The 27,519-nt window shown below is 37.9% G+C and overlaps 4 protein-coding genes across 5 annotated transcripts; 2 read left to right on the top strand and 2 right to left on the bottom strand.

Moving 5' to 3' along the window:
* The first annotated feature begins 1,085 nt into the window (after positions 1-1,085).
* On the top strand, positions 1,086-17,458 carry LOC135628821 (probable UDP-N-acetylglucosamine--peptide N-acetylglucosaminyltransferase SEC). Its single transcript, XM_065135747.1, has 28 exons — positions 1,086-1,533; positions 1,799-1,944; positions 2,071-2,169; positions 2,323-2,373; positions 3,728-3,844; positions 3,923-3,979; positions 7,472-7,591; positions 8,098-8,160; positions 8,252-8,330; positions 9,641-9,750; positions 9,855-9,908; positions 9,993-10,060; positions 10,147-10,249; positions 10,400-10,602; positions 10,705-10,801; positions 11,753-11,824; positions 11,918-11,994; positions 12,107-12,223; positions 12,297-12,381; positions 12,456-12,623; positions 14,169-14,279; positions 14,378-14,464; positions 14,546-14,673; positions 14,847-14,929; positions 15,900-16,005; positions 16,097-16,243; positions 16,328-16,448; positions 16,656-17,458. Exons 1-28 carry the CDS (start codon positions 1,320-1,322, stop codon positions 16,767-16,769), a joined length of 2,997 nt encoding a protein of 998 aa, XP_064991819.1. The 5' UTR covers positions 1,086-1,319; the 3' UTR covers positions 16,770-17,458.
* An 858-nt stretch (positions 17,459-18,316) lies between these two features.
* Positions 18,317-18,836, bottom strand: LOC103983548 (putative lipid-transfer protein DIR1). The gene has a single exon (XM_009400782.3). It carries the CDS (start codon positions 18,772-18,774, stop codon positions 18,463-18,465), a length of 312 nt encoding a protein of 103 aa, XP_009399057.1. The 5' UTR covers positions 18,775-18,836; the 3' UTR covers positions 18,317-18,462.
* A 2,595-nt stretch (positions 18,837-21,431) lies between these two features.
* LOC135628474 (small heat shock protein, chloroplastic-like) lies at positions 21,432-22,354 on the top strand. The gene is made up of 2 exons (XM_065135141.1): positions 21,432-21,690; positions 21,779-22,354. Exons 1-2 carry the CDS (start codon positions 21,492-21,494, stop codon positions 22,237-22,239), a joined length of 660 nt encoding a protein of 219 aa, XP_064991213.1. The 5' UTR covers positions 21,432-21,491; the 3' UTR covers positions 22,240-22,354.
* A 1,311-nt stretch (positions 22,355-23,665) lies between these two features.
* Positions 23,666-26,411, bottom strand: LOC135628475 (protein VERNALIZATION 3-like). 2 transcript variants are annotated; one of them, XM_065135143.1, is made up of 5 exons: positions 26,119-26,411; positions 25,671-25,732; positions 25,282-25,322; positions 24,008-24,160; positions 23,666-23,918 (listed from the first exon to the last, which is right to left on the bottom strand). In XM_065135143.1, exons 1-4 carry the CDS (start codon positions 26,314-26,316, stop codon positions 24,051-24,053), a joined length of 411 nt encoding a protein of 136 aa, XP_064991215.1. In that variant the 5' UTR covers positions 26,317-26,411; the 3' UTR covers positions 23,666-23,918; positions 24,008-24,050. The 2 variants fall into 2 exon arrangements, with proteins under 2 accessions (XP_064991215.1, XP_064991214.1); XM_065135142.1 differs by having other exon boundaries at positions 23,666-24,160.
* Between the last annotated feature and the right edge of the window lie 1,108 nt (positions 26,412-27,519).

Genomic DNA, 27,519 nt, shown 5'->3' with positions numbered 1-27,519 from the left:
TTCTTTTTTTATATCTTTAAACCAATTTATTAGACATTATCTATATATTTATTACATTCCTGACAGATTCTTTTTCACATATGGGATCAGTGATAAACACAACAATGCTCATCTGCCTGGTTGAAGGTAAATGAACCATATTACCAATGCATAATTCTCACTGTATATGGACTTTAGTAGCATTTACTTCAGCTTGTTCTCCATAGGGCTTTGTAATACTGATCATAGATGTATATTAATTGGCAATTAAGAAAGAAAGGTCTTAGTTATCATTGAAAGCAATAATAACAACACCTATTTTGGTGTTTGCTCATCGACAAGTGTGGATTCACGTTAAGAGAACTCAACATCCAACATTTGTCTAAATCTTAAATAAAAATGAACTTTTGAATTGGGCAATCAATACGAGTTATTGTCATTAAAGGCCACAATACATCAGTCTTTGGTGATCATATTTTTTGTCGAATTATGTTTGATAAGACGTATCACCAACATTTATCTTAATTAGCATAATTCACCAACCAAAGTTTATATTTCAAAACATGAGGAAACATTTTTTTCTGATATTGAAAACAGTGCAAGAGCTTGAGATTATATTAGCACACATAAATTTTGACAGGGGGTATTAACATATATTATTTTAAATTTAGAAAATAGCATATTTGCTCCTCAAACTTAAAATATATATTCCCAAATATTTAAATCTTTCATATATATATATATATATATATATATATATATATCTAATAAAGTCAACTTAATAACTGTTAATCCTTGTTGTTATTAAATAAAAAATATCAAATATCATTTATTGGGTATTAATATCAATTTGAAATTTAACACAAGTCAGCCATAATTTTTTAGCTTTAAAGGATCCACTTACTAAAATAAAATAAATAAATAAATACGGTGAGTCAAGGGCAAACTCCTCCATCTCCACAGGCGATCTCAACCCTTCTTCAATTACGCTCCGGTGAATCACAGCGGCCCAAATGGACGGCAGATCATGTACGCGCATAACATTGCTAATGCGATCAACCTGAAGCTTAGAACGCCTCGGTGTTCACCCTTTTTAGCTGCCGACGGGAATTGAAGGCGAGGGGAAGGAACGAGGAAGGGGAAAGCAGCGGTAAAACCGAAGCCACAGCGGAACACGAGAGCGAAGAATCTGGCGCTCGGGTGGTCCAAATCTGCCGGAATCCGATCGAACCTTCCCTTCTTCGATCCTCCCAGGGATCCGATCGATCGCGGATCCCGTCGCTGGGCGTCTCCCTCCCTCGATCTTACGGTGGATTCTAGGGTTCGTGCCGGCGCCGATCATGCTCTCGCTGCAGGCCGACGCGCGGCAGCACCAGCCCCAGCAGCCGCAGCCGCCGCAGCTGCAGCAGCAGCAGCAGCCGCTGTTCGGGGCGAACGTGGCCGGCGGGTTAGGATTCCACCCAGCGGGGTCCGATGTGGAGGAAATACCCTTCGCCCTGCAGTTGCTTGATGGCTCCGCGGACATCAAGCCCTTGATTGCTAAGCCGACTGAAGGTTCCTTTGCGTTCTTTTGTGTTTGTTTTGTGGATTCCATGTTTCGTGCTGTTTCTTGCTGTGGGAATACGTGATGTATGATGCCAAAAGAATGGCCTTTTATTTGGATAAGTGAGGGTTCTTTTCTAAGTGGAACTAGCAGAAGAGTTTGAATTCTTGTTTAAGAAAAGATCTTTCTTTTTTTTAAAGGTTTCCTTCTGGGGTGTTGGATTATTGTCTCTTACCGAATTGGTTCTTTTTGTGATGATACATTCGAATGGTTTAGGTGATGAAGACATGCACTTGGCCCTTGCTCACCAGAATTACAAAGCTGGAAACTATAATCAAGCATTGGATCACAGCAATGCCATTTATAGGAAAAACCCCAAAAGAACAGACAATCTCCTCCTCCTTGGTGCTATTTACTATCAGGTCATACATTGTTTTACTTTATATGTTCCTATATCTTTTACATCATGATCTAATTTGTTTTGGAGTTATTACCTTATCTTTGAACATTGCAGTCTCTGACTTCTATTTATGTTTCTGGCATTTCAGTTACATGATTTTGACATGTGTATTGCAAAGAACCAAGAGGCTCTTGCAATTGATCCACATTTTGCAGAGTGTTATGGTAACATGGCAAATGCTTGGAAGGTAAGAAATCGGTATTGGTTAAGAAGACACATTCTTGACGTTTAGTGAGGTTTGTTTGTCTATGTTGCATTAGCTATATGAACTTTGTTGATCCTAATCTATGACATGGTAAATTATTTCCAAATAATTATAACTCAGATGTTCTTGGTACAGGAAAAGGGTGACATTGATCTTGCTATACAACTTTATCAAGCTGCCATCAAGGTAGTTATACTTACTGTGCATCTGTCTAACAGACTTCTACCTTTGTACTTATCTATTTGTTTTCTCATTCTATGCTTGTTTTACCTACGATACTCTATTCCTAATATTTTCTACTTTAAAATGTAAGTTGGGGATTCATTAGGTTGCAAATTTTCTTCTTCGAGAGGCTACCGTTGCAATATTGACATTGTAACAGATTCTGATGGTAAACTTAGGATTTCTTAGTGATTCTTCCTCTTGCTTCTACTTGTTAGGTTTTTATTTCTTCTGCTTTCTTTTCTATGCAATTTTCATTTCACTTGGTTTATAAAGGAGATTACATAGTTTCCTTGGCAGGTGGTGTTAACTACACCTTACCGTCAGTGATTAGACTATGATCTTTGTCACTCAAACTTAGACTTTGTTACTGAAGATGCTTGGTTTAAGTTAGCCATTATATGATAGTCTACTGTCATTGACCCTATGTACCTATTTATCACTCTTTATTTCCTATGAAGCAAAGTCCATTAACATGTTTATAGGTGGCTATCTTTTGAAATGGTTGCATAAGTAATTCTAACACACTATGACTTAAAAGCTTGCTGGACATAAAACTGCTTTATTTAATCTTCATGTATGGTCATCTACCTGTCTGATTGGATCCATGGCTATGTCAGGCATAATGAAAGGATTTGATTCCTTTTCCGATTCGAAGTCAACTCATTCTATCTGGAAACCAAATTAACTACCTTTAAATCTTTCAATAATATGTCTATATCTGGTTTTTTGTTATCTTAAGTTCCAATCTCTATGGCTATTGTTAGATAGATTATATGCAGCTACCGATCAAGAGATATTCATTCCTTGATATGGCATAAGAGTCCCTTTTAGGGATAGTTAAGTGCATATGTTGTGAAAGGGGAATAACTAACATAGTCAAATTTTTGTAGTGAAAATTAGGCACAGAATTCCATTTGGCAGCTGGCCTATCTATATCTTTTGTAGTATCGAATGGTTGTCTACTTCTTTTCCTGTCATATTCCTAATTGTATAAGTTTTCTGAGTCTGCTATGAAAACATATTTGTTGCTATTTTGAACCTGTCAGACCGATGGTTCATATTTATGTTAAGCAATTTCACTTTTTTACTGCTGTACTTGAAGGTTTATTGCAGAATGATATAATCTTAGTTATTTCAACACACTAAAGGTCTATGCTATAGGCGATTGGCTATCTTCCAACAACTTGAAAAAACTTTTCAACTACAAAGATTTAAAAACTTATTGTTCTTTGGTCCATTAATTGATCGTCTTTTGTTCATGTTTCTTTAGTTAAACTTGCTTTTTTACTCTTTTACTCTGAATTTTCATTTGCAGCTCCGGCCGAACTTTTCTGATGCATGGTCAAATTTAGCTAGTGCATACACCAGAATAGGTAGACTGACCGATGCAGCTCAATGTTGTCGGAACGCCCTTGCACTAAATCCTCGTTTGGTAAATGATATTTCTAAGTTTCTGTTTTTTTAATCTTACATTAAATAATGTGGACATGTACTAATTTTTAAAAGTTAGGTTGATGCTCATAGCAATCTTGGGAATCTGATGAAGGCACAAGGCTTAATCCAAGATGTAAGTTACTATAAAATATAAATAACATGTTTTACTTATTTGTCCTCTAAGTGTTTTCTTGCTCTTTTAGAAATTATATTATGCTTATGAAGTAGCAAATTTCCCGAATAGTTTTTTGGAGATGGCAACCAAACTTCCATGTATTTTGCATTGCACCATATGCTGGCTATGGGCAGTTTTTTTGTCTATTGGTCCTAGTGCTAGTTGTTCAAAGGAAGAACATCTGTTTTCTGAATTCATTTAGGAATGCTCAAATAATGAGTGATGATATTAGTTTAAAGGCTTATGTGCTAGGCGAGTGCTTAGGAAATCATAGCATAAAATTTTCACATATGTGTACATTAAATAATTGGAAACATTTCTAATAATTCTAAAGCTCTCAAAAAATTTGATGACAGATACGCAGTTCTCCTGATTTAACAGAGATCACATAAGATGGACTTTTTAACATCCACTGTTGCATGGTGGATATGCCAATGATAGTCCTAAGACCTGTTGAGTGTTTGTTTCTATATCTCTTTTACATGTGTTTTGATGGAAGATACTACTTAAAATGCTAATATAAATAGAAGAAGAAAACAAAAGAAAAAGCATATTGTAACATTTAAGATACAATGACAAAAAACAGCATAACAAAAAAATATTTAACAAGCAAACATATGTATTATTCTTATTGTTTATTATATAAGTACATAAAACAATTTACATTTTCTTGTAACTTTTGGAAAAAAAATGTATTCTTAATTTCATTTTTTAGTATTCTCCTATTACTCTTTATCCATGATTATTTGTGAAAGAAACCAGTTGAAAAGCTGGCGATTGGGGACTTTGTAGCTTGGTAAGCTCCATCTAGGTGTTCATGTTGTTATTTGGCCTGAAACCTGAAAGCTCTAGACTTCTAGGCGGCGGAGATGGCTAAATGGCTTGGGCCATGTACCTAGGAAGCCCATTTATTACTGATGAGAACATTGGTTTATGGGGTAAATTAAGTACGTAAATTAAGTACCATTTCTGAGCTAACTATTCAAGGATGAAGAGCCATCTTGACCTTAATTGCAAATATTTGATTTGTGTTTCTCTAAGTAGTTTGACTTGTGTGACATCTTGTCCTATTATGAGAAAAAGTTGGCATGTCAAAAAGAATCATAAATATTCAGAAGTCACTCAATAGCGGTCATTTGATTGGTAAGATAGGGTGACTTCAGTTAAGTGTTCCTTCGACATGTGCCTAGTTGCCTTGGTGATGTTCACGGAAGACACACCTTATGTCACGATTGGATTTCATTCACAAACCAAGACAATCAGATAAGTCACTGTATCATATATTCTGCCACGATTTTCATGATTGGGAATACGAGTAACTAACAAATGGACAATTATCGTTCCCCGTGTATCAATGAGAAGGTAAGAATAAACTGATCTCGTGACATTGCTTCTTTGTTGTCCCTTTTTCTATCTTCTGTTTTTTTTTACTCTTTTGTATTATATTATGCTAAATTTTAATTTGTTTACCCAACCCGCTGACTTTGTGTTATTTATAGGGACTGTTTTGTTGTTTTAATTATCTGTATTTTTAGTTATGCTTTTTTTTTGTTGCAGTACTGCTGTTATCTTTTTATGTATTGGTGACTGTATTGGTGCATTCTTCTTTCAAGATGTGAATATCATCTTCAGTTTCATGCATTTTGCAATGAAAACAAGTTATAGCATTTGAGCTCATAAGCAAAAATTATGATTTGGTTACTTGCATGTCATTTTTTGATCATATTCTTATTAATTATTATTCCCAGTGAGTTTTCCATTAAAAAGGTTCTTGCCATAGACACGGGCTCCAGCTTTAAGAGACTTTAGCCCTTTAATGCATCTCAAGCCCTTGATAACTTTGGTCCGTGCTTGACCTGGATCCAATAAGATCAGTGATTTTCGATTGAATTGTGTCTAATTGATTGAATCCATTTAAGCCATAGTGGATTTAGTTGATTACAACAACTAAAATACTCATGATGGTTACTGAACTAAATTAGTTTCTTGATTGATCTAGAGTGCTGCCTGCTTCATAAAATGGTGGTATTTTAGCCATTACAATTTTAATGTACCTTCAACCTCCAAAAGAAGAGTAAATATTCAAAGAATATCCCTTGTCACTATATCTGTCAATTATAAAGGATTTGGTTTATGTTCCTTGATACAAGTCATCAGGTTATATATAAGGATTTGGCTGTGGTTTTTTGAAAATAAAAATTCGTTTTTTATATTCCTTGTAACTAATTTGATGAGGTTCCTTACTGATCCATCTATGATTTCGAACAACACCAAGTTAAACGTCTTCTTTGAACTTTCCTTGCTTTGCCCATGGGTGAGGCAGGTAATTTGAATGGAGAGGCTTCTGCTAGACAAATTAGTGGCTCCCTCTCTTCTTCCTTTACTTTTCAGTTGCTTGCTTTAATCACGTTTAGTGAGGCACAAAACAGGTAAAAAGGCAGTTTCCTAATTAAAACTTATGCAACAAGTCTTTATTTCCTGTAAACTTGAAATCCTTTCAAATGCTCTCTTGAAAAAGGCATTAAATTTATGAAACAACAAATCCGAACGACCTAATAGATGGTGGCTTTCTTTTGCTAAACTACACTTAGAATAAAACCCGCAATAGGGTTCTTATTGGGCCATTTAGACAACATAACCAATAAAGCAATATTTATATAAGAACACCTGAAGATAACATAACTAAACTAGAACCTCTAAACCCGATATGCTTGAATGTTAGATTCCAATGTGGCTGTGGAACATTTGCATGGGACTATGATTCTGAAAATATAGAGGAAACATTGGCATTCTATAGAAACAAATTAATGCTATATGGAACTTTCTATGAACACAAATCTTTAATGGTGGAGGCTAAAAACAATTGGTATGTTCATGTTTGTGTGCTCCTGGTACCTTCATGATTTATATTTGGGTGCATAATGGTTCATATTAAAGCATATAAAAGATTCTTATAATATAGAAATGCAAAATAAATTAAAAAAGATAAATGCATGTGATGGCTGAATCTTATACTTATGGAATGATATTTCAACTCTAAGATGTTCTGCAAGTGATACATTGTAAGAAATTTAGAAATGTGTAATCAACTAAAATTGTCTTATCGTTGACATGTTCATAATTTTATAAATAATATACTAGTAGAATTGATTGCAACAAGGAAGTGACATTGTTCACTGCATAATTGTATGGCCACCAACATAGGCATATGCAGCTGCATAGATTGTTTGTCAGCTTAATGGGCAGAAGTCATGTCACACTGGTATCTTTGTGGTTGTAAGATTCAAAGACCATGATATCTATGCTATAATCCCATCCATATACTAGTTATGAAAATAAAAACCTAAAAGTTCTTGATTAATTAAACTTTTTCTTTGTTGTATTATGATGTTAAATCATCTTTGTTCCTGCGGTTTTTACATGATGCATATTTCTTTTTTCTTGCTACAGGCTTATAATTGCTATGTGGAGGCCTTACGAATACAACCTACATTTGCAATTGCTTGGTCCAACCTTGCTGGGCTTTTTATGGAGTCGGGAGATCTTAACAGGGCGCTTCTGTACTACAAGGTGGATAACCTATCCAGTTTTCAATTGATGTCATTTAAAATTTTTTAAATTCTACCTAGTATGGATTTACAACAATAAAAAACAACAACTAAAGGAACCAGTAATAGCCTTGGACCAGATGGTAGGCCCAGTCGAGGCTTACTGTATGGTGAGTCCTGTACTGCACCTGGACAAAGGGCGGTCCCTGTCTGGATCACATTTGCACAGATAAACACCAACCAACACATACCAATTTGTGATGTGCTGAATAATGAATGCTCATAATACATATTTTTAGAGATGTGAACCTGTAATTGGTAATTTGACTTCAGTAATACAGTAGCACTCAGTGGTGTATGAGAAACATCAAACTTTCCTTGACCTTTGAAGTTTTCCTGTTTATCTTAAATCTATGCTGACAACTTGCTAATTTGTTTTATCATTTTATTCTTGTATTATGTGAATGAAAGCAATACTGACAGATTGTTGTATATATCTAGACTTCTTATAGTTCTGTTCATTTTCAGGAAGCAGTTAAACTTAAGCCAGCATTTGCAGATGCTTACTTGAATTTAGGGAATGTGTACAAGGTAAGATTTCCTAAATTGTCTACAAAATATCTATGCAACTGTTGGAGCTAGTTTCTGGTGCAAAATGGATCCTTCTTTTGGCTTTTTCCAGGCACTGCGAATGCCGCAAGAGGCCATCATGTGCTATCAGCATGCTATACAGGCACGTCCAAGTTGCACAATGGCGTATGGTTAGTATTGTTCTTAAGCTCCAAAATATATTTGGTTGCGTTATGTTTTGTTTATTTGCTGTCATTTAGTACTTTATTCTTCTGTTCATTTGCTTGTGGCATGATTGTTTGCAGTGGAAATTAGGAAAATATATTTTCACTGAGATAAGAGATTAGAAAGGAAAAGTAGATTCTTATGTTTGTTGCAAAGGGATTTGTGGATAATTTTCAGTTTATTAGGATGAAAGAAGATTAAAAGCCATTTCTCATGTTGAATAGAGAAGTTTTCAAATACCAGTCCATTAGTGGTCTGAGTAATCGATTGGATGGGTATGTTAAGAACATACCAGGTGGTATGCCAATCTATGACGTCTGGTATCTTTAAAAAAGAATAATAACTTAAGTATCAGCCAGCACCAACCTATATGGTTCAGTATTTGCCCTTGGTTGGACCAGTAAATACCAGTTGGTATGTATAGTTCTGACATTATTTGAATCTTGAAGAGAGAATATTGCCAATCGATCTTTTCCTTTTTTTCCAAATCTTATGTGATGGAAAAATTGTTTTCACTGTGGAACAAACAATTGAAGAAATATTCTTCATGGGAAAAATAAATAGTAGTCCTTGAGATTTCTGGTAAGTTATTCTTTTGTTCATCAGTTGGTAATCTCTTAATTAATATCTGAACTATATGGTTCAAGTTGAGGTTATGCTGGTTATCAAGGTGATCTGATCTGCTGGGGGTGTGCATCAACAAGGAGATATAATAATAGCTTTGTGTGTTCCTAGTATTGCTACATGAGAGCTTCTTCAATCCTTGTTTTGGCAAGGGGATTTTGGATGATTTTGGCCACTGATCTTTTACTTGAACTTTTTTATGGGGTGAACTTCTCGTCCCTGCTTCACTTTTTCTAGAACTTTTTGTTATTGGAAAATTTAATGAGTGATTTCTCTCCTGATGGTACTTATTTTTTTCAACTTGTGGTGATTTGGATAAAGACTTTATGTTTTACTCATCTAGAGTTAGGCCAAGCTATTCCTCATACAGGCACTTAGCACTTTATGTAATAATGTGCCAAGAGCATGGCAACTTAGCAATAAGCTAGATAGAGTTCGTTTTAGTTGTAGTTTTAGCTGACCATACATATTATTACACTAGGGCATTCCGTGCAACAGAAAACTGTTTTTTATTGATGCCAGACACAGATGCATCACACAGAGGTCCATTGAAATATGATGATGATATCATAGTATGTTGTATAATATTTCCTCAATTTGTATGGTGTGGCACTAGATCTCTTCTAAATTTAAGTGGATATACTGGGTGCAGGGAGTCTTGCTGGCATCTATTATGAACAAGGTCGCCTTGATTTGGCAATTCTACATTATAAGGAAGCTATCAATTGTGATTCAACTTTCATTGAAGCTTATAATAATCTGGTATAGTGACGGTCTTTTGTGTTATGATGCTATTTTTATTATAAAAAAATTATATATTTTCCAAAGTAATATGATGTGCTTAACTTTGTCACTGCAACTCAAAGGGAAATGCTCTCAAAGATGCTGGACGAGTGGAAGAGGCTATCAGCTGCTACAGGGTAACTATTATTTTTAAATGCTTGATTTTTATTTTAGTATTGTTTTTTCCTTATCATCTGAGATTGTCTGTATCATGTTCAAAGTCATGCCTTGCTTTCCAACCTAATCACCCACAAGCTTTGACAAACCTTGGCAATATTTACATGGAGTGGTAAGCTCGACGAAATGTTTGATTAATATTGTTATTTGGATAATTATATTATTCTTCCCTAAAAGATATCTCTCTTGTCATATCAGCAACATGATGAGCTATGCTGCTTCGTGCTATAAGGCAACTTTATCAGTTACAACAGGGCTATCTGCTCCTTTCAGCAATTTAGCTATAATTTACAAGCAACAGGTTGCTACATTTATGTTCTTCCTGTTTTCAATTACTTCATATTTTCTGATGCTTTCTAATGGAAGGACTCAAAAGTCTCTCACCTTCTCATTTTAAATATTAGCTTCCCTGCTAGTTCTCAAATTAATGATGCATCTCTGTGTACTACAGGGAAATTATGCAGATGCTATAGCCTGCTACAACGAAGTTCTTCGCATTGATCCTTCAGCTGCTGATGGGCTTGTTAATAGGGGAAATACATTTAAGGAGATTGGTAGAGTTACTGAAGCAATTCAGGATTATGTACGAGCTGTGAGTATCAGACCAAATATGGCCGAAGCCCATGCAAATTTGGCTTCAGCTTATAAAGACAGGTTTATTTATTTTTAATCTTTGAATTTATCCTCATGTTTGATTATGTTGCATCCTTACATTATCTACACGTACTGATTCTCTTGGGAATGAAATATTTGCAGTGGACTTGTGGAATTAGCTATTAAAAGTTATAGACAGGCATTGATGCTACGTCCAGATTTTCCTGAAGCAACTTGTAATCTTCTACATACTTTACAGGTAAAAACTGCAGGCTTTTAAGCATCATATATCTTTCTGTGCTTATTTGTGCCTTGTTTTGTCTGTTTGTTTTGTTCCTGAGAAAATATTTTGGTGACTTTTTTTTACTCGTTTATCATTTTCTTTCTAATTTGTCTGTATTATCCCTGGAAAATGATTTAGTTGAAAATATTCGTCTGTATACATGTAGCATATTGAAATTAAGTATATGCTATTGTTTGTCATAGTATGTCATCAGTGGTCCATCTTGCTCCAACCCAGCTTCAGTTGAAACTATGCAACTTTTCTTGTGCAACTTCTATGTTGTTAGTTCAGTTTAAATCAAGGTTCTGAATACTGTATCGTACCGTTGTACCAAGTTTTGCTCGATATGGCATACCGAGTGGTATGGTTAAAATACATATCAAACCCTTCGAAAATACTTGAAAAACAGAAAAAGAAAAAGTTAGGATAGGGTTTTTAATTTAGAAACAAATATACATTTACTATAGTTTTAGTAAACCTAATGTAAATTACGTAAGAATAGTGTCACATCTTTTTTGGGCTTTAAAGAGTAGCCTTGTGCAAGAGAGTGAGAGAGTTCAAGGGAGTGAGAGAGTGAGACAGTGAAATGGATTGAAATAGAAGAGAGGAAAGGGTTTAAAAACTCTTGAGGAGAGCTCCAATGGTCAAATTGACCGTTCAAGTACTGTTACAGCTGGTAACGGTTGGTTTCGACTGTTACCTTCCGATACAATCTCGTATCGTCCAATGTGGGGCTATATCATTGATACCGCCCAGTAGCAGGCGGTCCACGTACCGATCTGCTAGTGGACCGGGCGGTACGGTTTTAAAAACATTGGTTTAAAGTATACACAGATATTATGGAGCAAATATATTTTGTTAAGGTGAATTTTTTTATCCTCATCTTTTGTCGCTCCTTAATTTTTTTCTCTTATTTTCATTTTACAGTGTGTGTGTGACTGGGATGACAGGGAGAAGAGGTTTGCAGAAGTTGAGGCCATCATTAGAAGGCAGATAAAGGTATCCAATTAGAATAGTTTTATTTTATTTATTTATCTGTTAATTGCAAATCTGTAAGAGTTGGAAAGGCTCTAATACTATTTATACATTCAGATGTCAGTTCTTCCAAGTGTGCAACCATTTCATGCTATTGCATACCCAATTGATCCTATGCTTGCACTAGAGATAAGGTGACTATCAATTGAATGTAATAATAACTTTTCTACCTTCTTTGCTTAAGGTGCTGTTCTTCAAATAACATATTTCCTGAAGTTGATTCTTATTTTTTTTATTTCCTTGTAGCCGAAAGTATGCAGCACACTGCTCTTTAATTGCTTCACGTTATGTGCTTCCAGCATTCACTCATCCACCTCGTGTACCTGTCAAGTCTGAGGGTAAAAATGGGAGACTAAGGTTGGGGTAGGTACCACCGTATCATCTGTGCATGCAGTACCCATGTTTATTTACTCATCAAGTCTTGACAACTTTGCAGATATGTGAGCAGTGATTTCGGTAATCACCCACTGTCGCATCTTATGGGCTCAGTGTTTGGGATGCACAATCGAGAGAATGTGGAGGTTCATTTGCCTTTTTGAACTTTTCTGGTATTTTTCTTCATTTTGTATCTCCTTACTAAACATGCTTTGTCCAGGTATTTTGTTATGCATTGAGTCAAAACGATGGGACTGAGTGGAGGCAGCGGATCCAGTCTGAAGCAGAACATTTCATTGATGTCTGTTCAATGTCATCTGACATGATTGCTCGAAAGATCAATGAAGATAAGATACACATCCTAGTTAATCTTAATGGTTACACCAAGGTATATGCTTATACATTTTGGTTAATGGCTTTGGACATTACTCATGTATGTTATCATTGGGCATTCACAAAAAAATTTATATATTGTAAATTTGCTACAAAGCCTACAAAAGTGATCTGCTTGGGGGTCAGGTTCAACGATCCGTTAACGATACCATATCGGATGGAAGTTTTGACGGAGGGGAGAACTATTGCAGAAATACCAAGCATAAAACCAAAAGAAAATAACCTTTATTACTAGTAAAGTTAAAATGCTAACAACAATATTTAAAACAACGGAATTACAAGCGTGATAGAAAGCTTATGGGTGTGTGAAAATGCAGGTTGTCTTTGGGTAGCACGTCGGTGTTCTCGGCAAGTTGTGGTTGTTGTCGGTCCTCGGTCTCCTCTCTTCACTGTTGGAACTTCTCTTGAGGGTTGGACAGCAGGCAGTAGGCATTGAGGACTTCTTGCAGCAGCTAGACAAAGCTTTGGGGCGAAGCTTTGGGCTGCTGGAACGCGAGGAGGAAGGCTGCGGCCGAAAGAAGTTGGCTGTTGCGGCGCAGAATTCTTCCCTCTCTTCTCTTTGTTGCTCTTCATTGCTTTGAGATTGCAAAATTAGGGCCAACTGGCTCCTTGCTGAGGGCTTCCTTGGTTTCTTCTTTATGGGGGCGCACCCCTTGTTTTATAGGGTGAGGGGTGCCCTAAGTCCTTAAGGCTTAAGGACTTTCCTTGTGGGGCACAACAATTAGGATTCTCTTTCTTAGGGTCTTCTTTTTGGGACGCAGCACTTAGAATTCTCTTGTCGGGTTGTTGTACCATTCTTGCTTGGTGGCTGCCCCTATTTGTATGAGGGCTGCCCTTATCCGTGTCCTATTAGGAATTGGATTGTGGTGAGAAGGCTGTTGTTTCTTGGGCTTGGGCTTTGCTTGTTCGAACAGGGCTGAATAGTGTTGAGATTGTCCCTAGTCAAAAAGACAAATACAATATAGTAAACATGATGGTAATTAAATGAATTTTTATCAAAAACCCCCACTAGAAAATAAAAAAGAAAGGATAAATTTGTTGCAATTCTTGAGTGATGGCAAATAGGGAGCAGTTGAGGTCCAAAATAGTCATCTTGGGTGTGGAAAGGGACATCACATGGAGGTTGACCCCCATCTGGGCTGGGAAGCAGTAAAGACGGTGGTGATGTCAGGTTGTTGCTGTGGATATGATGGTGGATGGAAAATGACTTGGTTGTTGCTTTCATTGTGGTTGATGCTGTTGTAGACAGCTGACAATCAGTGGAGTGAGAGAGCAGAGAGGCTTTCAGTGCTGCGAGAGGAAAGTTAGTCATGAATAGGGCACATAAAAGAATGGGGAACAGGTCTTGAAATGTTAGTTCATACAAGCTTATATCTAAATTTTAGAAGGGCAATTTGTATGAAGGGAATATGCTAGAGTCTAATCCAGCTAATTCATCAAGCAACCCATCTGCACTTATGGATCACTCAACATCATTTTTAGTCTTACGATTAAGTGCATTATGTCATCTGATTTGTGTTAACATAATGTGATTATTTAGGGTGCAAGGAATGAAATTTTCGCAATGCAACCAGCACCGATCCAGGTTTCTTACATGGGTTTTCCAGGGACCACAGGTGCAAGTTACATTGACTACTTAGTCACTGATGAGGTACAACAGATACTTTCTTCCAACCTTTCCTAATCTAACTACTTATTCTACTTCATGATGTGTTACTATGTTATATCCTTATTTCTTTTTTCTTGCAGTTTGTTTCTCCTACACATTTGTCACAAATATACTCGGAGAAGCTAGTCCATCTTCCTCATTGTTATTTTGTGAATGACTATAAACAGGTTAAGTTTCAAATCCATCTGTCTAATGCTTTATGTTAGTTAAGCCTGTTAATTATGCTCTGTATAAATCTTACATAACAGAAAAATCGTGATGTTCTGAATCCTGTATGTCGGCATAAGCGAGCAGATTATGGTTTACCAGAAGATAAATTTATTTTCGCATGTTTCAACCAACTGTACAAGATGGACCCAGATATATTCAATACCTGGTACTTTTATCACATGTGGTTAATCTTCCGTTTGTTGGTTCTTTAGGATTAAAGTTGTGTTTGATTGTCATTAATCTATCATGGTGTCTTCTTGTTTGCATCTTTGCACTGCACAATATTCTTTCTATTTATGCTCCAAGGTTGTGTTTCCTGCTGACCATTTAATTGAATAGGTGCAATATTCTCAAGCGTGTTCCAAATAGCGCACTGTGGCTGCTGAGATTTCCGGCAGCTGGTGAGACAAGGCTGCGTGCATGTGAGTATCTTCATTATATAGTTTGTTGTAAGGGTGCATCTCCTGTAGATTAGATTAGATTATAACTATTTTCACTAACTCCAGCATAAGTTCTGAAATTGTTCACCCCAACCCTATACAGACCTATATCAACCTAATACCTTTCAACTTTTAGATCCACCAACCTGAATTTTGTGAACTCATGTCGATGACTGTTAATCAGTCATGTTGCCTCAGATATGGTCATTTTTTCTGTGTCAATGCAATTTGAAGAATATAGATATTGATCCTAGACATCTTTATTCCGTAATGGGAGTTATATCGACTAAATGAAATAATTGAATGAAATATCAATCTTTCACTCTTATTAAGTTTGGTTTACTTGAATCATTGGGCCTATTTGTCATTTCCTGTGACATATACACCTGTAAGAAGCCACAGAGGAATTTAAAGAGCTGGAGGCATCAATGGTCTTGGATGCCTTGCTGTTTGAGCTAAAAGGAATGATTATGTATATATATATATATATATATATATATATATATATATATATATATATATATATATATATATATATATATATACCCAGGTTACTTTTGGTTGGTAATATGCTTAATGAGGACTTGTCAGGTGGGTATACTACCTAGCCAACCCAACTTGTTATTCATCTTGGGCTAATATAATGGTCAGTTTTACTGACATCGAAGCCTAGATGATCTCTTGATAGATCTTTCAGGTTACTTTTGGTTGGTAATATGCTTAATGAGGACTTGTCAGGTGGGTATACTACCTAGCCAACCCATCGTGTTATTCATCTTGGGCTAATATAATGATCAGTTTTACTGACATCGAAGCCTAGATGATCTCTTGATAGATCTTTATTAGAGATACAGACGAAAGACATTGACATTTATGCAAGGACACCCTTTCACACACATGCATATGCCTATGTACATGTACTTCTAGTTGTTACACAGATTTGCATGTGCAGATGCTGCTGCTCAGGGAGTGAAGCCTGATCAAATCATATTCACGGATGTTGCTGTGAAGAATGAACACATAAGGCGCAGTGCTTTAGCTGACCTATTCCTTGACACGTCTGTATTCTTCTTTTATATTTTTCTGCTATACGTCCACTTGTAAGTGTAGTTTTGCCATTGTTTTTAAGATACATTTCTAATTGTGCAGGCCTCTTTGTAATGGTCACACAACTGGCACAGATGTGTTATGGGCTGGTTTGCCAATAATAACACTTCCTTTAGAGAAAATGGCTACCAGGGTGGCTGGTTCCCTGTGTCTAGCCACTGGACTTGGTGATGAGATGATTGTAAATAGGTGATTATTCTTAGTCCTAGCTTGCTTGTTTTTAAAGATAACAATTGATTATAATATCATTATTTGGTTTTTTTTTCTTATTAGCTTGAAAGAATATGAAGAAAGGGCCGTAACTTTGGCAGAAAATCCTTCAAAGCTTCAGGCACTTACGAATAGGCTAAAGGCTGTAAGGATGACCTGCCCACTGTTTGACACCAAGAGATGGGTAAGTTAAATGCCAGTCAGTCTTCTTTTTTTCTTTCCATTTTCATTATTTTTCCTTCTGCCAGGAAGAATCTTTCTACTTCCAGTGGTCTATGTTTATGCTCAACCACAATGACGGCCGTATATAACAGAGATACATGCATTTTAAGTGCACACATCTTGCTGAAGGGTTGTTATTTGTAAGTTCTACTAATCAAAACTGTTGCAGGTTCTTAATCTGGAGAGGGCATACTTCAAGATGTGGTACTTGTACTGCTCTGGTAATCATCCGCAGCCATTCAAAGTGATGGAAAACGATAACGAGTTTCCATATGACAGATGAGGAACAGGAGGCTACCTTGATAGAACTCATAATGCCGCCACAATATACACAAGGCATTGATTCAACAAATCATGCTCTAGAATTTATTAATATACCCCATGGTAATACAGCTAGCAGATTGCATTATGAAGAGGCAGGTTTGCTATTTGGGGAGGCCCATTATATTTCGTGAAAAGATATCCTGGTGTGTTTGTAGACCTAGATTTCTTGCTGTGGTTTTAGTGAAGCATATATATATATATATATATATATATATATATATATATATATATATATATATATATATATATATATATATATATATATATGTATGTATTTAGTCTACAATCTGACCGTAACTTAAAGATGTGTACGCAATGTATCCTGAGATTAGGCAAATAGCCCCCTCCTGAGTTTCATGACGAAACAATTAATCGAGATCCTTTATTGATATTGCACATGACGCTGTTCAGTTGTGCTTAGGGTGATCTATCATCATTTAGTTGCATTACCACTTGGTTGAAATAGTCAAACCTGAACTTGAAAACATAATGCTGGGGCTGTAGCTGGAGCTGGAGCTGGAGCCACCCCTTCCTCCAATGGGCAGGTTTATTGTCAGATGTATGAAGAGCCTGCAACCCAACCCAGATGACCATTGTGACTTTAGGGCAATGTATACTGAAGCTATTGGAATCTCTAATGTAGATGAGGTATGATATGATCGACTTTTCTTGTTTGATTACGAGTTCGGTGTTTACATGCTTAGTATCTCACATCATCTTGATCTGCTCAAAAAGAAAAAATCCAGGACAGTGGAGATTAACCTCCTATCCCCGTGTTCCATCCACCCCCGGAAATCACCTGTCCTGGAAGCTCATCTGACAGAATTAGGGATCCGTGGGGGGCTAGCAAGCAGGTACGGGCATTGTGTCAAACGTCTTATTTCTGCTCATGCTTAATTGTCTTCTGGTAGGGCTTTCCAGGAGGAGGCAATAAGTGTGGAGGTGCATTGGACGGATCTCAGCTCAAAAAAGTACTTACTCTTTAATGGGCCTTCTTCTTCTCCACCACCCCCTACTATGTCATATTCCTAGCCAAGTAGCGTCCAATCTATCCAAAGTGCTTGAGGTGGGTGATATGAACTCTTTCATGTTTTTGCCAAATGTGAGAACAAAATTACCAATCTTTAATGCCAAAACAAATTAACATTATTTAATTTAAAAAAACAAATTTTAATCATTTAAAAATATGTATTTTAAAAATAGTCTCGAAATAAGCCATAAGTCTACAAGTCAGTTTTTGGTATAACCCGTTTATGGTATCAAAGCTTATACTCTTTAACATTAGATTACACTCTAAAAAAGAGTTGGTTTTGTTACACTATATTTTTTGTCCATCCAGTTTCACATTCTTTTTACCATACTTTGAGTGATTGCATCAACACGAATGGTTGCAAAGCTATTTCGTTTTATGACTGAGCAACTTCTTTAAATTAGTCGTTTGGTTATGATTCATTTTATGCATTTATTCGACCGGTACGTACTCATAACCTGATCAGCAACATGTAGTTCTCAGGCGAAGGAAGAAAAGATGCACTTCTACGACGGTGACATGGTACACAAGACGAACACATTCCAAGCCCTGAAGACGATAACCCTAAACACCACAGACCTAAAAGAAGCACCAAGCAAAGCAATGGGGTTGCAGCATCTCATCAGCACTGCTGGGGAGCAGCCATGCTGCACTTGGCCGGGAGTTGCATGGCGCGCTTGGGGTCGATGCCGATGTACGGCAGCAGGACGGAGTTCTTGTAGGAGCAGAGGCAGGGCAGGTCGGCTTGCTTGAGCGCCGCGCAGCAGGCGTCGCTGGGCTGCTCCGCCGGCTTCACCGTGCTGATGCACGGCCTGCATGCGTCCAGCCCCTCCTGGCTCATCTTGCACAAGCTCTGGGCCGCCACCTCCATGGTGCACGCCACCGCCAGGACCACCGCCATGGCCAACGCCACGCTCCTAAGCTTCCACTCCATCGCTGTCACTCTCTCTCTCTCTCTCTCTCTCTCTCTGGTTCTGATAGCTCACTGGGAGAGGCATCGGTGCCCATACATATAGCGGTGGGATACGGAGCCCGTGACCCGGGGTTGTCCGGATTGGACGGTCACGGGGACGCTTTGAAGGCCACGAGATAATGGTGGGGTGCTTCGTACTGGTGTTCCCTTAGTGGATAAACTTATCGCTGCTTTGTTTGCTTGCAGATTTGTGTTGAGTATAACCAACAGACTGCATGTGTAGAGGAATCCACGTGAAGAAGACGGCAGAAAGAAGAAAGCAAATGGTTTGGTTTGTGATGTCTGCCAAATATGAACAAAGCTTCCGACTATTGTATACACAGTGAACGCTTAGGTTGCATGCCATTGGATCTACATTGTGGTTTAAAAGATTCCAAGTGACATATGCTTAGTATATTCCATAAGCTCATCCCCTGTAGACCATGCTCATTGGACGTTATATCTATACAAAAATGGAATTCATGAGCAATTTGAAAGACAAATTATAGAACTAAAAATAATAAAATAATAAATAACATCAATTTTTAAGTCACCAAATCTCAAATATATCTACAAGTGTTCTCAAGCTTAAACATAGCCACTAATAATTTTTATTTTTATCATATGGCTTGTCATTAATGAATTACTGTATTTTGATAATTTAATATATGTTAACTAACCAAAACAATACAAACTCATTAGGTAAATTAATTTGAATAATTTCTTCACAAATAAGTACCCAAAAGAGACACATGGATCAAAAGGGATGAATTTTTGAAAAAGTTCTGTTTGTGATTTTCTCATAAGGTGCCGTTAGTTTTTATTTTTTTATTTATTGTCTCTTTCCTCTAATATTTTAAATATACGTTATTGTCGCTCGTCACCTTTGTCCCGTCATAACTATATCTACTATGCTGCAAGGCCTTATCGCTTCTATATGATCGGTGTAAAAAGAAAAGAAGAGAAGAACAGTCTAAAAGTGAAGAGGAGAAGGCAACGGTAGTAATGACGTCTCGCGATAGGGTGGAGGCAAACACACAAAGGTGATAGTGTGAGTGTGAGGGTAGAAATAGTAGTGTGGAAGAGGTGGGGCCTCGCAGTAGGGAAAGACAACGGGACGAAGGCGACGGGTAGCGAATGACGACAATGGACGTTTAAGTTATTAGAAAAAATATAGACACCAAATGAGAAAGAGCTTACTATTGAGAGCCCCTTCTTATTTTTTTACAACCTCTTAAAAAATTAACAAAATAATATTATTATATTCATAGCCTCTCTAATTATACTTTTACCCTTTTTTTATATTCTCTGTAGCGCTCGCTTGTGCACCTTACTACTATCGACTCTTCCCATCAGTCATTACTGTTGATCGTCGCTCCTAGCCTACCCCCATAATTCTATGTTGTCGATCGTCACCCCTAGCTTATCCCCTATTGTTTCTTACCATCGACTCCCCCCATCGTTAATTGTCGTTGATCACAGTCATAATCCGCCCTCTATTGTCTCATGCTATTGTTTACATTATTATCGTATGTCCCTATTGCTTGTTGTTACTGATCATTGCTCACGTCCTACCCCCCCACCACTCCTTATCATCGATTGTTGCTCCTAGCTTGCTCCTCATCGCTCTTTACTAGTTGCCTACATTGTTGCTACTTACTCTCATAGCTCGCTAGTATTGATTATTGCCCACAAAGTGCCCGACACTACTTTTTGTCGTCGATTATCACTCCTATCTTGTTCTCGTACATATTCTGGACTCCCCCTATCACTCATCGCCCCTAGCCTACACTCTTTGTTGTCGATTCTCCCCCTTTATCATCGTCGATCTCATCCGATGTCGGATTATAAATAATAAAAATAAAATTATATAATAATCTTCAATAAGAAACTTGAAAAGGTATCGAGAAAAGACAAAAAAGATAGTATTATACAAAAATGAAAGTAATAGTTACTTTATTAATTATTACTTGAAAGCGAAGCATCTTTCAAAAAGATAGTAGGAACAAATTACTTATTTAATAATTTATTTATTTTCATGCAACGATAAATACTATAGATATGGATTTGATCATAATTCGATTTGAATCAAAATCGAAGAAGGTCAACGGTTCGGTGGATACTAGTTGAACCATAATGAAGTTCTAGCGGTTCGGTTCTTAGAATCTTCCAGAACCAAAACTAAAATTGAGGATTTCAATTCGATTCCAAACGTGTAAAAAAATAAAAAAACATAAATGATTAAATTCCCTTAATATGTCTCTTTCAATAACTCAAAGAAACGACAACTAAGAGAGATATTTTTTCTAAATAATAATAATAATAAATTAAAATAGACCGTATCAGTTCGAAATCGGAATAAAAAACGATTCCGATTCCAAATTCGAAAGAAGGGAAGCTACCGGTTCAGGGCTAGATCGACCGCTCCTTGTTTGACCCGGTTCAGGAACGGGTGGCTCTATCGACCGCTGACAAGGATGGGTCCCACATCTCAAATCGACAGTGGACCCAACTCACTGTGGGTCCAGGTTCCGGCGTGATCTAGAAAGCGTCAGAAGACACGGGAATCAAAGCGAGCACATCTCCGGAAACATCCGGAGCAGTCCTCCACTCCCTTTTTAAGTGCCCGTCATCCTCAACCTGTTTCGTCTGTTCTCCGAATCCCATCTCTCGATCGAGTCACCAACAGTGGCAAGAAGATGTCACTGGCTCTCTCCAGCTTCGGCCCCTCCTCAGTCCTCCTCTCGACCAGGAGAGGTACGATCAACTGCGGGAGGTGGCACATCACGGCCATGGGTGCTCAGAGCAGAGACAACTTGGATCACATGCAGAGAGCCAGCAAGCCACAACAAAGCCAACCCCTGCTCAAAAGGAGAGCAGCTCCATCTTCCCCTATCGGTAAGCTCGCAAAGCCAATTAGTCTGAGACACCAATGCATGTACGGCTGCTAAGCAATCACTTGGGCATATGTGAGCTGTTTCTTCAGGGCTTTGGGACAGGTTCCCCACGGCGAGGACAATCCAGCAGATGATGGACACGATGGAGAGAGTCATGGAGGATCCTCTCGCTTACGGCGGTGCTTCCCTGCCTTCCCTGAGCGGCGAGGACAGCGTGGGAAGCTACAGAAGGCGGAGGACGCCGTGGGAGATCAAGGAAGGAGCGGGGGAGTACAGGATGAGGTTCGATATGCCGGGCATGACCAGGAAGGACGTCAAGGTGTGGGTGGAGGAGAGGATGCTGGTCATCGAGGCCGAGAAGCTACCGGCGAAGGAAGGAGAAGCCGAGGAATGGTCAGCCACGAGCTATGGGAGATACAGCAGTAGGATTGCATTGCCGGACAATGTGCTGGTGGAGCAGATCAAGGCAGAGGTGAAGGATGGCGTGCTGTATATTACCATACCAAAGGCTTCGACTTCCACAAAGGTGTTGGATATTGATGTGCGGTAATCATATGTCAAGCTGAGAGCTGAAAGGTGTCTCCTCTGCTCTGTAAATGATAGAAATTGAGACTCAATGTACTGTGACTACACCATGCAGTAACTATGTGACATAACACACAACACATTGTTAATCTCTGTCAACTCTCCTCTCAACCCCATACGGCCAAACCTCTCACTCTCTCTTAAATTACCCTCTCATATTAAGAGGACATACGATTGGATACATTGAAACCATATAGCTTAATTATTTATTATATAGCAAAGAAAAACATACTAAAGACTCCAAATGGAATCTTCAAGATTGAGGCATCATAAATAAGGAAAAAGAAACTATGACAAATTTATCTAACAAAAGTTCAATTAGATGTAGATTGGAGAGTCTTCAAGCTTCCATCTATGATAGCCTGCATGCATAGTTGAGAACTCCCTTTGCTCAAGAAATTGTTAACCCCTTCCTTAGAACCTTTCATCAGAAGAAAAATTACATGAGTCCCTTAAAAATCACTCAAAACATTTTATACATGGAATATATATATATATATATATATATATATATATATATATATATATATATATATATTATTCTTGCTTGAATCTTAAATTCAAAATAAGCTAATCTCATCTACATACATCTTAGTAGTGTCAAAACCCAGCTATAAAGTATCACATCACATGCAACATATTGTTCTTTATTTACTTAACGAAACTCTTAATTGCTTCATCGACAAACCTAAAAGACACTCTTCACATGGATCCAACACGTCGATGATCGCCTTCACCTGACACTAAATATGGATGGATGCATGAATCATGACCTAGATGATGGAGTTCTTAGTGTGTTATTTACTACCTTCTTCCTCCACAACCAGTCTCTCGTTGGCAATTAAAGAAGGTAGCAGCAGCAGGGAGTCCAAGGTTATGGAAGGCAGAGAAGTCTCTCGTGCTGAAGTTTTGACGCCACCCAGGCGCATGCACAGTCTGCTGGACTTGCTGACGGAAGAGGACAAGTGCGATACGGTGAATCCCGGCTTGTGGCCGTGGGCTTTCATAGCTCACTATCTCGTTTCCTGAAACAACGTTCCCGGTTTCTTGTCAGATTTTATGCATTCAACTTCACATGCACCTTTAGGGAATTGAATCCATTGATGGAGGAGGATGTTGATCCACTTCTGAGTTCTCCACAGCCAATTCAATCCCGGGAATCCTTCTCCCAGTAGCACATGGCAGAGAACCAAGATTTCATATACTATATCACAATATTTAATGACATGCGTCAAAGGATGATTACAATTATACAGGCATCATGACCCAGTGAACTGATCCCGGGAATTCCCCTCCCAGTATCAGATGTATATATATGTGTATATCTCAGATGTTAGCTACTGAGAGGACCAAAATTTCATATCCAATAGTATACAGTAGTTTCACTAATATGATAGAGAAAGTTAACACAGTCATATATTTCCATGCATGGAAGAATTTGGTGATGCAATTGTGTATATATGTTGCTATGAGAGGCAAAATATAGAAAAATTCAATTTGCAGATAACATGAGTGACTAAGTTTCCTAACATCACTATGATCTAGTTTGCATGAGAAGAGAGAACATTCGCATATATATATATATGTATCAACAGCCATCTCAAGTGCATTTGAAGTGTCTCCTCGACGTGCCTGCATGCCTGCCTGTATATAATATTGCTGCTTCATCTTAGTCAAAAGAACATTTAGGTGTGTGAGTGCTTGATGGAAAGATCATGAAAATAGAGGCCGACCATGGTTCTCTTGTGGGCCCGCACAAACCACAAAGGCGTCAAGTCAAGCGTTGATCACCGGGAGCTGGTGGGGGGGGGGAGGATAACAGCCGTCCATCGAGCTCGATTTCCGGTCGGAGCCTTGCCACGCCGACTGACGCAGGGAAGTGGGGCCTGCAGGAGAAAAGAAAGAACACTTGTTGGAGGTGGGGCCATCACCCGCCCTTCTCTCTTGTCCACTACGTAGTAGTAGCAGCAGCAGCAGTATATCGATGCCATTTGAGTCGACGTACTCGTGCATGCGTGCAGAGAGCTTGACCAGGCTTTCTAAGAAGCACTGTAGCTTGCACAACAGTACACGAGTACGTGTGCAGCATACGTATTTGTGCTACCACTTGTAGGAAGAAGAATGAGGCGCAATCTCCTCTTTGTAAAGGAGCATGGCAACCTCATTTCTTTCTCCAGTTATGCATGTATATATGCTCCAAGTATCCAATATATTCATATATATATATTGCACATCATGTTTGCTGCAAATGGATTGAACACACATGACATATGCATCTCCTCCTGCAGAACTATGGAGCACTGAAAGGGGTAAACACAAACCCATTTGCTTCAAACATCATGTGTTCTTCTGGCCTACATAAATAACACAGGACAGTATTATCCACTTATTCCTGAACAAGAATGAGAATATTTGTGTAGGCCAAATGTTTTTTTTTCTTGGATTCACATAAGCATATTATTTAATTTGCTCGAACATAAAAGCAAATGGAACATAGAAACCACTTTCTAGATAGTTCAAATTTCTGAATAACTGAAGCATACATGTTGTCATAAGAAATTGTGGTAGAACTCCACATTGTAGGTAAAATTGATGAGTTATATTTCTCCAATAATTAATTAGGATTAGAAAAGAAATAGTTGATATTAGCTAAGAGAATTCTGGTATGGTCAATTCATGTATTATGTTTCTTTTATTTTTCCCTTTAGTCTGAAGAAACCTGTGCAGAATCAACAATGACATGACAAATTCTAGATGTTAGCAATTATGCCAGTTTGGTCTTATTGCCAAAGTAACTTAATGACTCAAATAGTGTTTGGTTCCAATTTACTTACAGAATTTTGTATAGTTTATATGTTACTGTCCTTATCATTATTTTGGGGTGATTAGAAAATAAGAGTGGAGGACTATACATATAAAAAACACATCAAAAACCAAATTTATGTCATTTGAGAATGTCATAGTACTGTGCATTTAGGAAGAGATTATTAGAGTAAGTTTTACCCACCATGACTTGCATCAAGAGTTTCTGGGATGTCTGTCACCAACCTAACAAGTATTACCAAGAGACCAATGAGTTACTTGATTGAGAAGAACTTTGTTTTGGTGGATTGATAGACATGCCTAAGATAATAAGAATGGGTTAATATAAAACTAGATTTTAGTAATTTAATATAAAACTAGATTTCTTGTCCACTAGCTTCTTAAACTAGAGAGATGAAATAAAGAAGGTAGTCTTGGTAAAAATATTTTGTGGGGATTATATTTCTCTGTTTCAATATATAAACATCATTTATCAGTACATTTTTCTTGCAAAAATTAAATCAAACAAAAATCATATATATATATATATATATATATATGATATTATTTTTGGATAAATAATTTTTAGCTTACCAGTGCAGATACTCTCTATCAGTTGGATTGTTTGGACTTGGTGCATCAGGATCCACCATCACCTTATGTCAACAAATTAAGATTGTCCAGTGTCAAAAACCTTATCAAGTCAAAAGTAAGATAGTAGAATCATAAAGATCCAAAATAATAACAATTAGTCAGTTGATATCTATATGGTTAATTGCAGATTAAAGTATTATTTCTTTTTCAACTTAATATCTAATACGAAAATAGCGTTAGCAAATTAGTAGTAAACCTGCTTAAGTAATCATTTTTAACAATATATCTTATAATTTACAGCCGATATCGATAATCCTATTCATTAATCGATTTACTGGTTTATGTATGCAGGCTTTGATATGTGGTTAAGAGGCTGCAGGCATGTGTTCCAAGTTGACACAGCAACAAGACCATGAAAACACTCGTCTAGCTATGACATCGAACTTACAAGTGTATAGAGCTTCCTTGGATCATTCCCTTCAATTTGAACCTGTGGCTTATCCGCCACAGCCGATTGCCTTAGCCTACTCCCATTCGAGATTTCCCTATTGTTGTACATAATTCTCATAGTAGCAGATCTAGTGAAAGGGTCCAACACATCCCCAACAATCTGCCCTAACACCAAAGGATCCCTTCCTCGTGACATTGGCTGCCTGCTAGTGCGCTGTAAAAGAGAAGAAACTATGTATGGATGGATGCACAAACACAAAGAACAGGAATAGGAAGAAATGGCAATTCAAATTAGGTGTTGTGGTGGGAATTCAAAGACGAGGGAGCACAATCATTTATACTGCAGCTGGAGGCATCCACTTTATCTGCACGATTGTTGGAATCTACTTTATCTTGTTCTTCTTTCTAGATAGGTGCAGCATCCCCCCACCTTTCAGCCTTTGAGTCAACACACAGCCAAAGCTGGTGACAGATTTCTGATTATATATATATATATATATATATATATATATATATATATATATATATATATATAAAAGGATGCTATAACTTGCAGGGAGAGCATGCACAGAGAGCTTTGAGCCATCACCTTCCCTGAATGGCGCCCGGCCAGGTAGAGACACGGGCCGACGTTGCTCATCTGCCGCAGCGAATCGGAGGTGCCAAGTCACGGCCAGCCCGGGCTGGCGAGCACTATGTGGGACGAAGATTCCACGCTCATCAACATCACGGAAAAGAAGTGTGGAGGAGAGCGATCAGTATGCACTGCTTTTTTCTGAGATCCTCGAGTTATCTGCTGCTGCACTTGCTTGTACATGATGCACGGCCATCAATCCTACTTTATAGAGTGTCGAAGGGATCAGATCGGACATCTCTTCCGATTCTGAGCTTCTTGGTAGGTCAGTCATCAGGCGAGCACCTGAGTCACCCTCTCAATCAATTTCGTACTTCTGCACATATGATCCGGAATGGAATCGGATTGATAGAAGCATCGTCGATAATCACTCTCACCATTAGGGTTAGGATCCTCTGCACCTATCGAAGCATTTGGACGTGGGATAGCTTCCAAGCTACAGAAGCATATCGGTGCCAGTAAAGCAAGGCAACACAAGAGGGAAGTGACGAGGGGAGTGACGATGTCGAAGAGGTGGCACCAAAATAATTGGGAGAGAAATCCATACACGCGAAGACAAAGTGCAGGAAGAATATCTGTCGCGAATCCTTTTATCACAATCAAATGTGAGGTGAGGATGCCGCCATTTCTACGTCCAACGCATGACTTTGTTCTAACCTGCATGCCCTCCTCCATATGAATGTGACGGTTCCTTTCTTCCATCTTTTGCTTTATCTTCTCGAGATAAAAGTGCTACTTCTTTCTCACTTTGTTGCATGGAACAGC

Source organism: Musa acuminata, chromosome BXJ3-1 (genome assembly GCF_036884655.1).
Source record: "Musa acuminata AAA Group cultivar baxijiao chromosome BXJ3-1, Cavendish_Baxijiao_AAA, whole genome shotgun sequence".
NCBI classification, from domain to species: Eukaryota; Viridiplantae; Streptophyta; class Magnoliopsida; order Zingiberales; family Musaceae; genus Musa; species Musa acuminata.
This window is presented reverse-complemented; position numbering and strand designations above follow the sequence as displayed.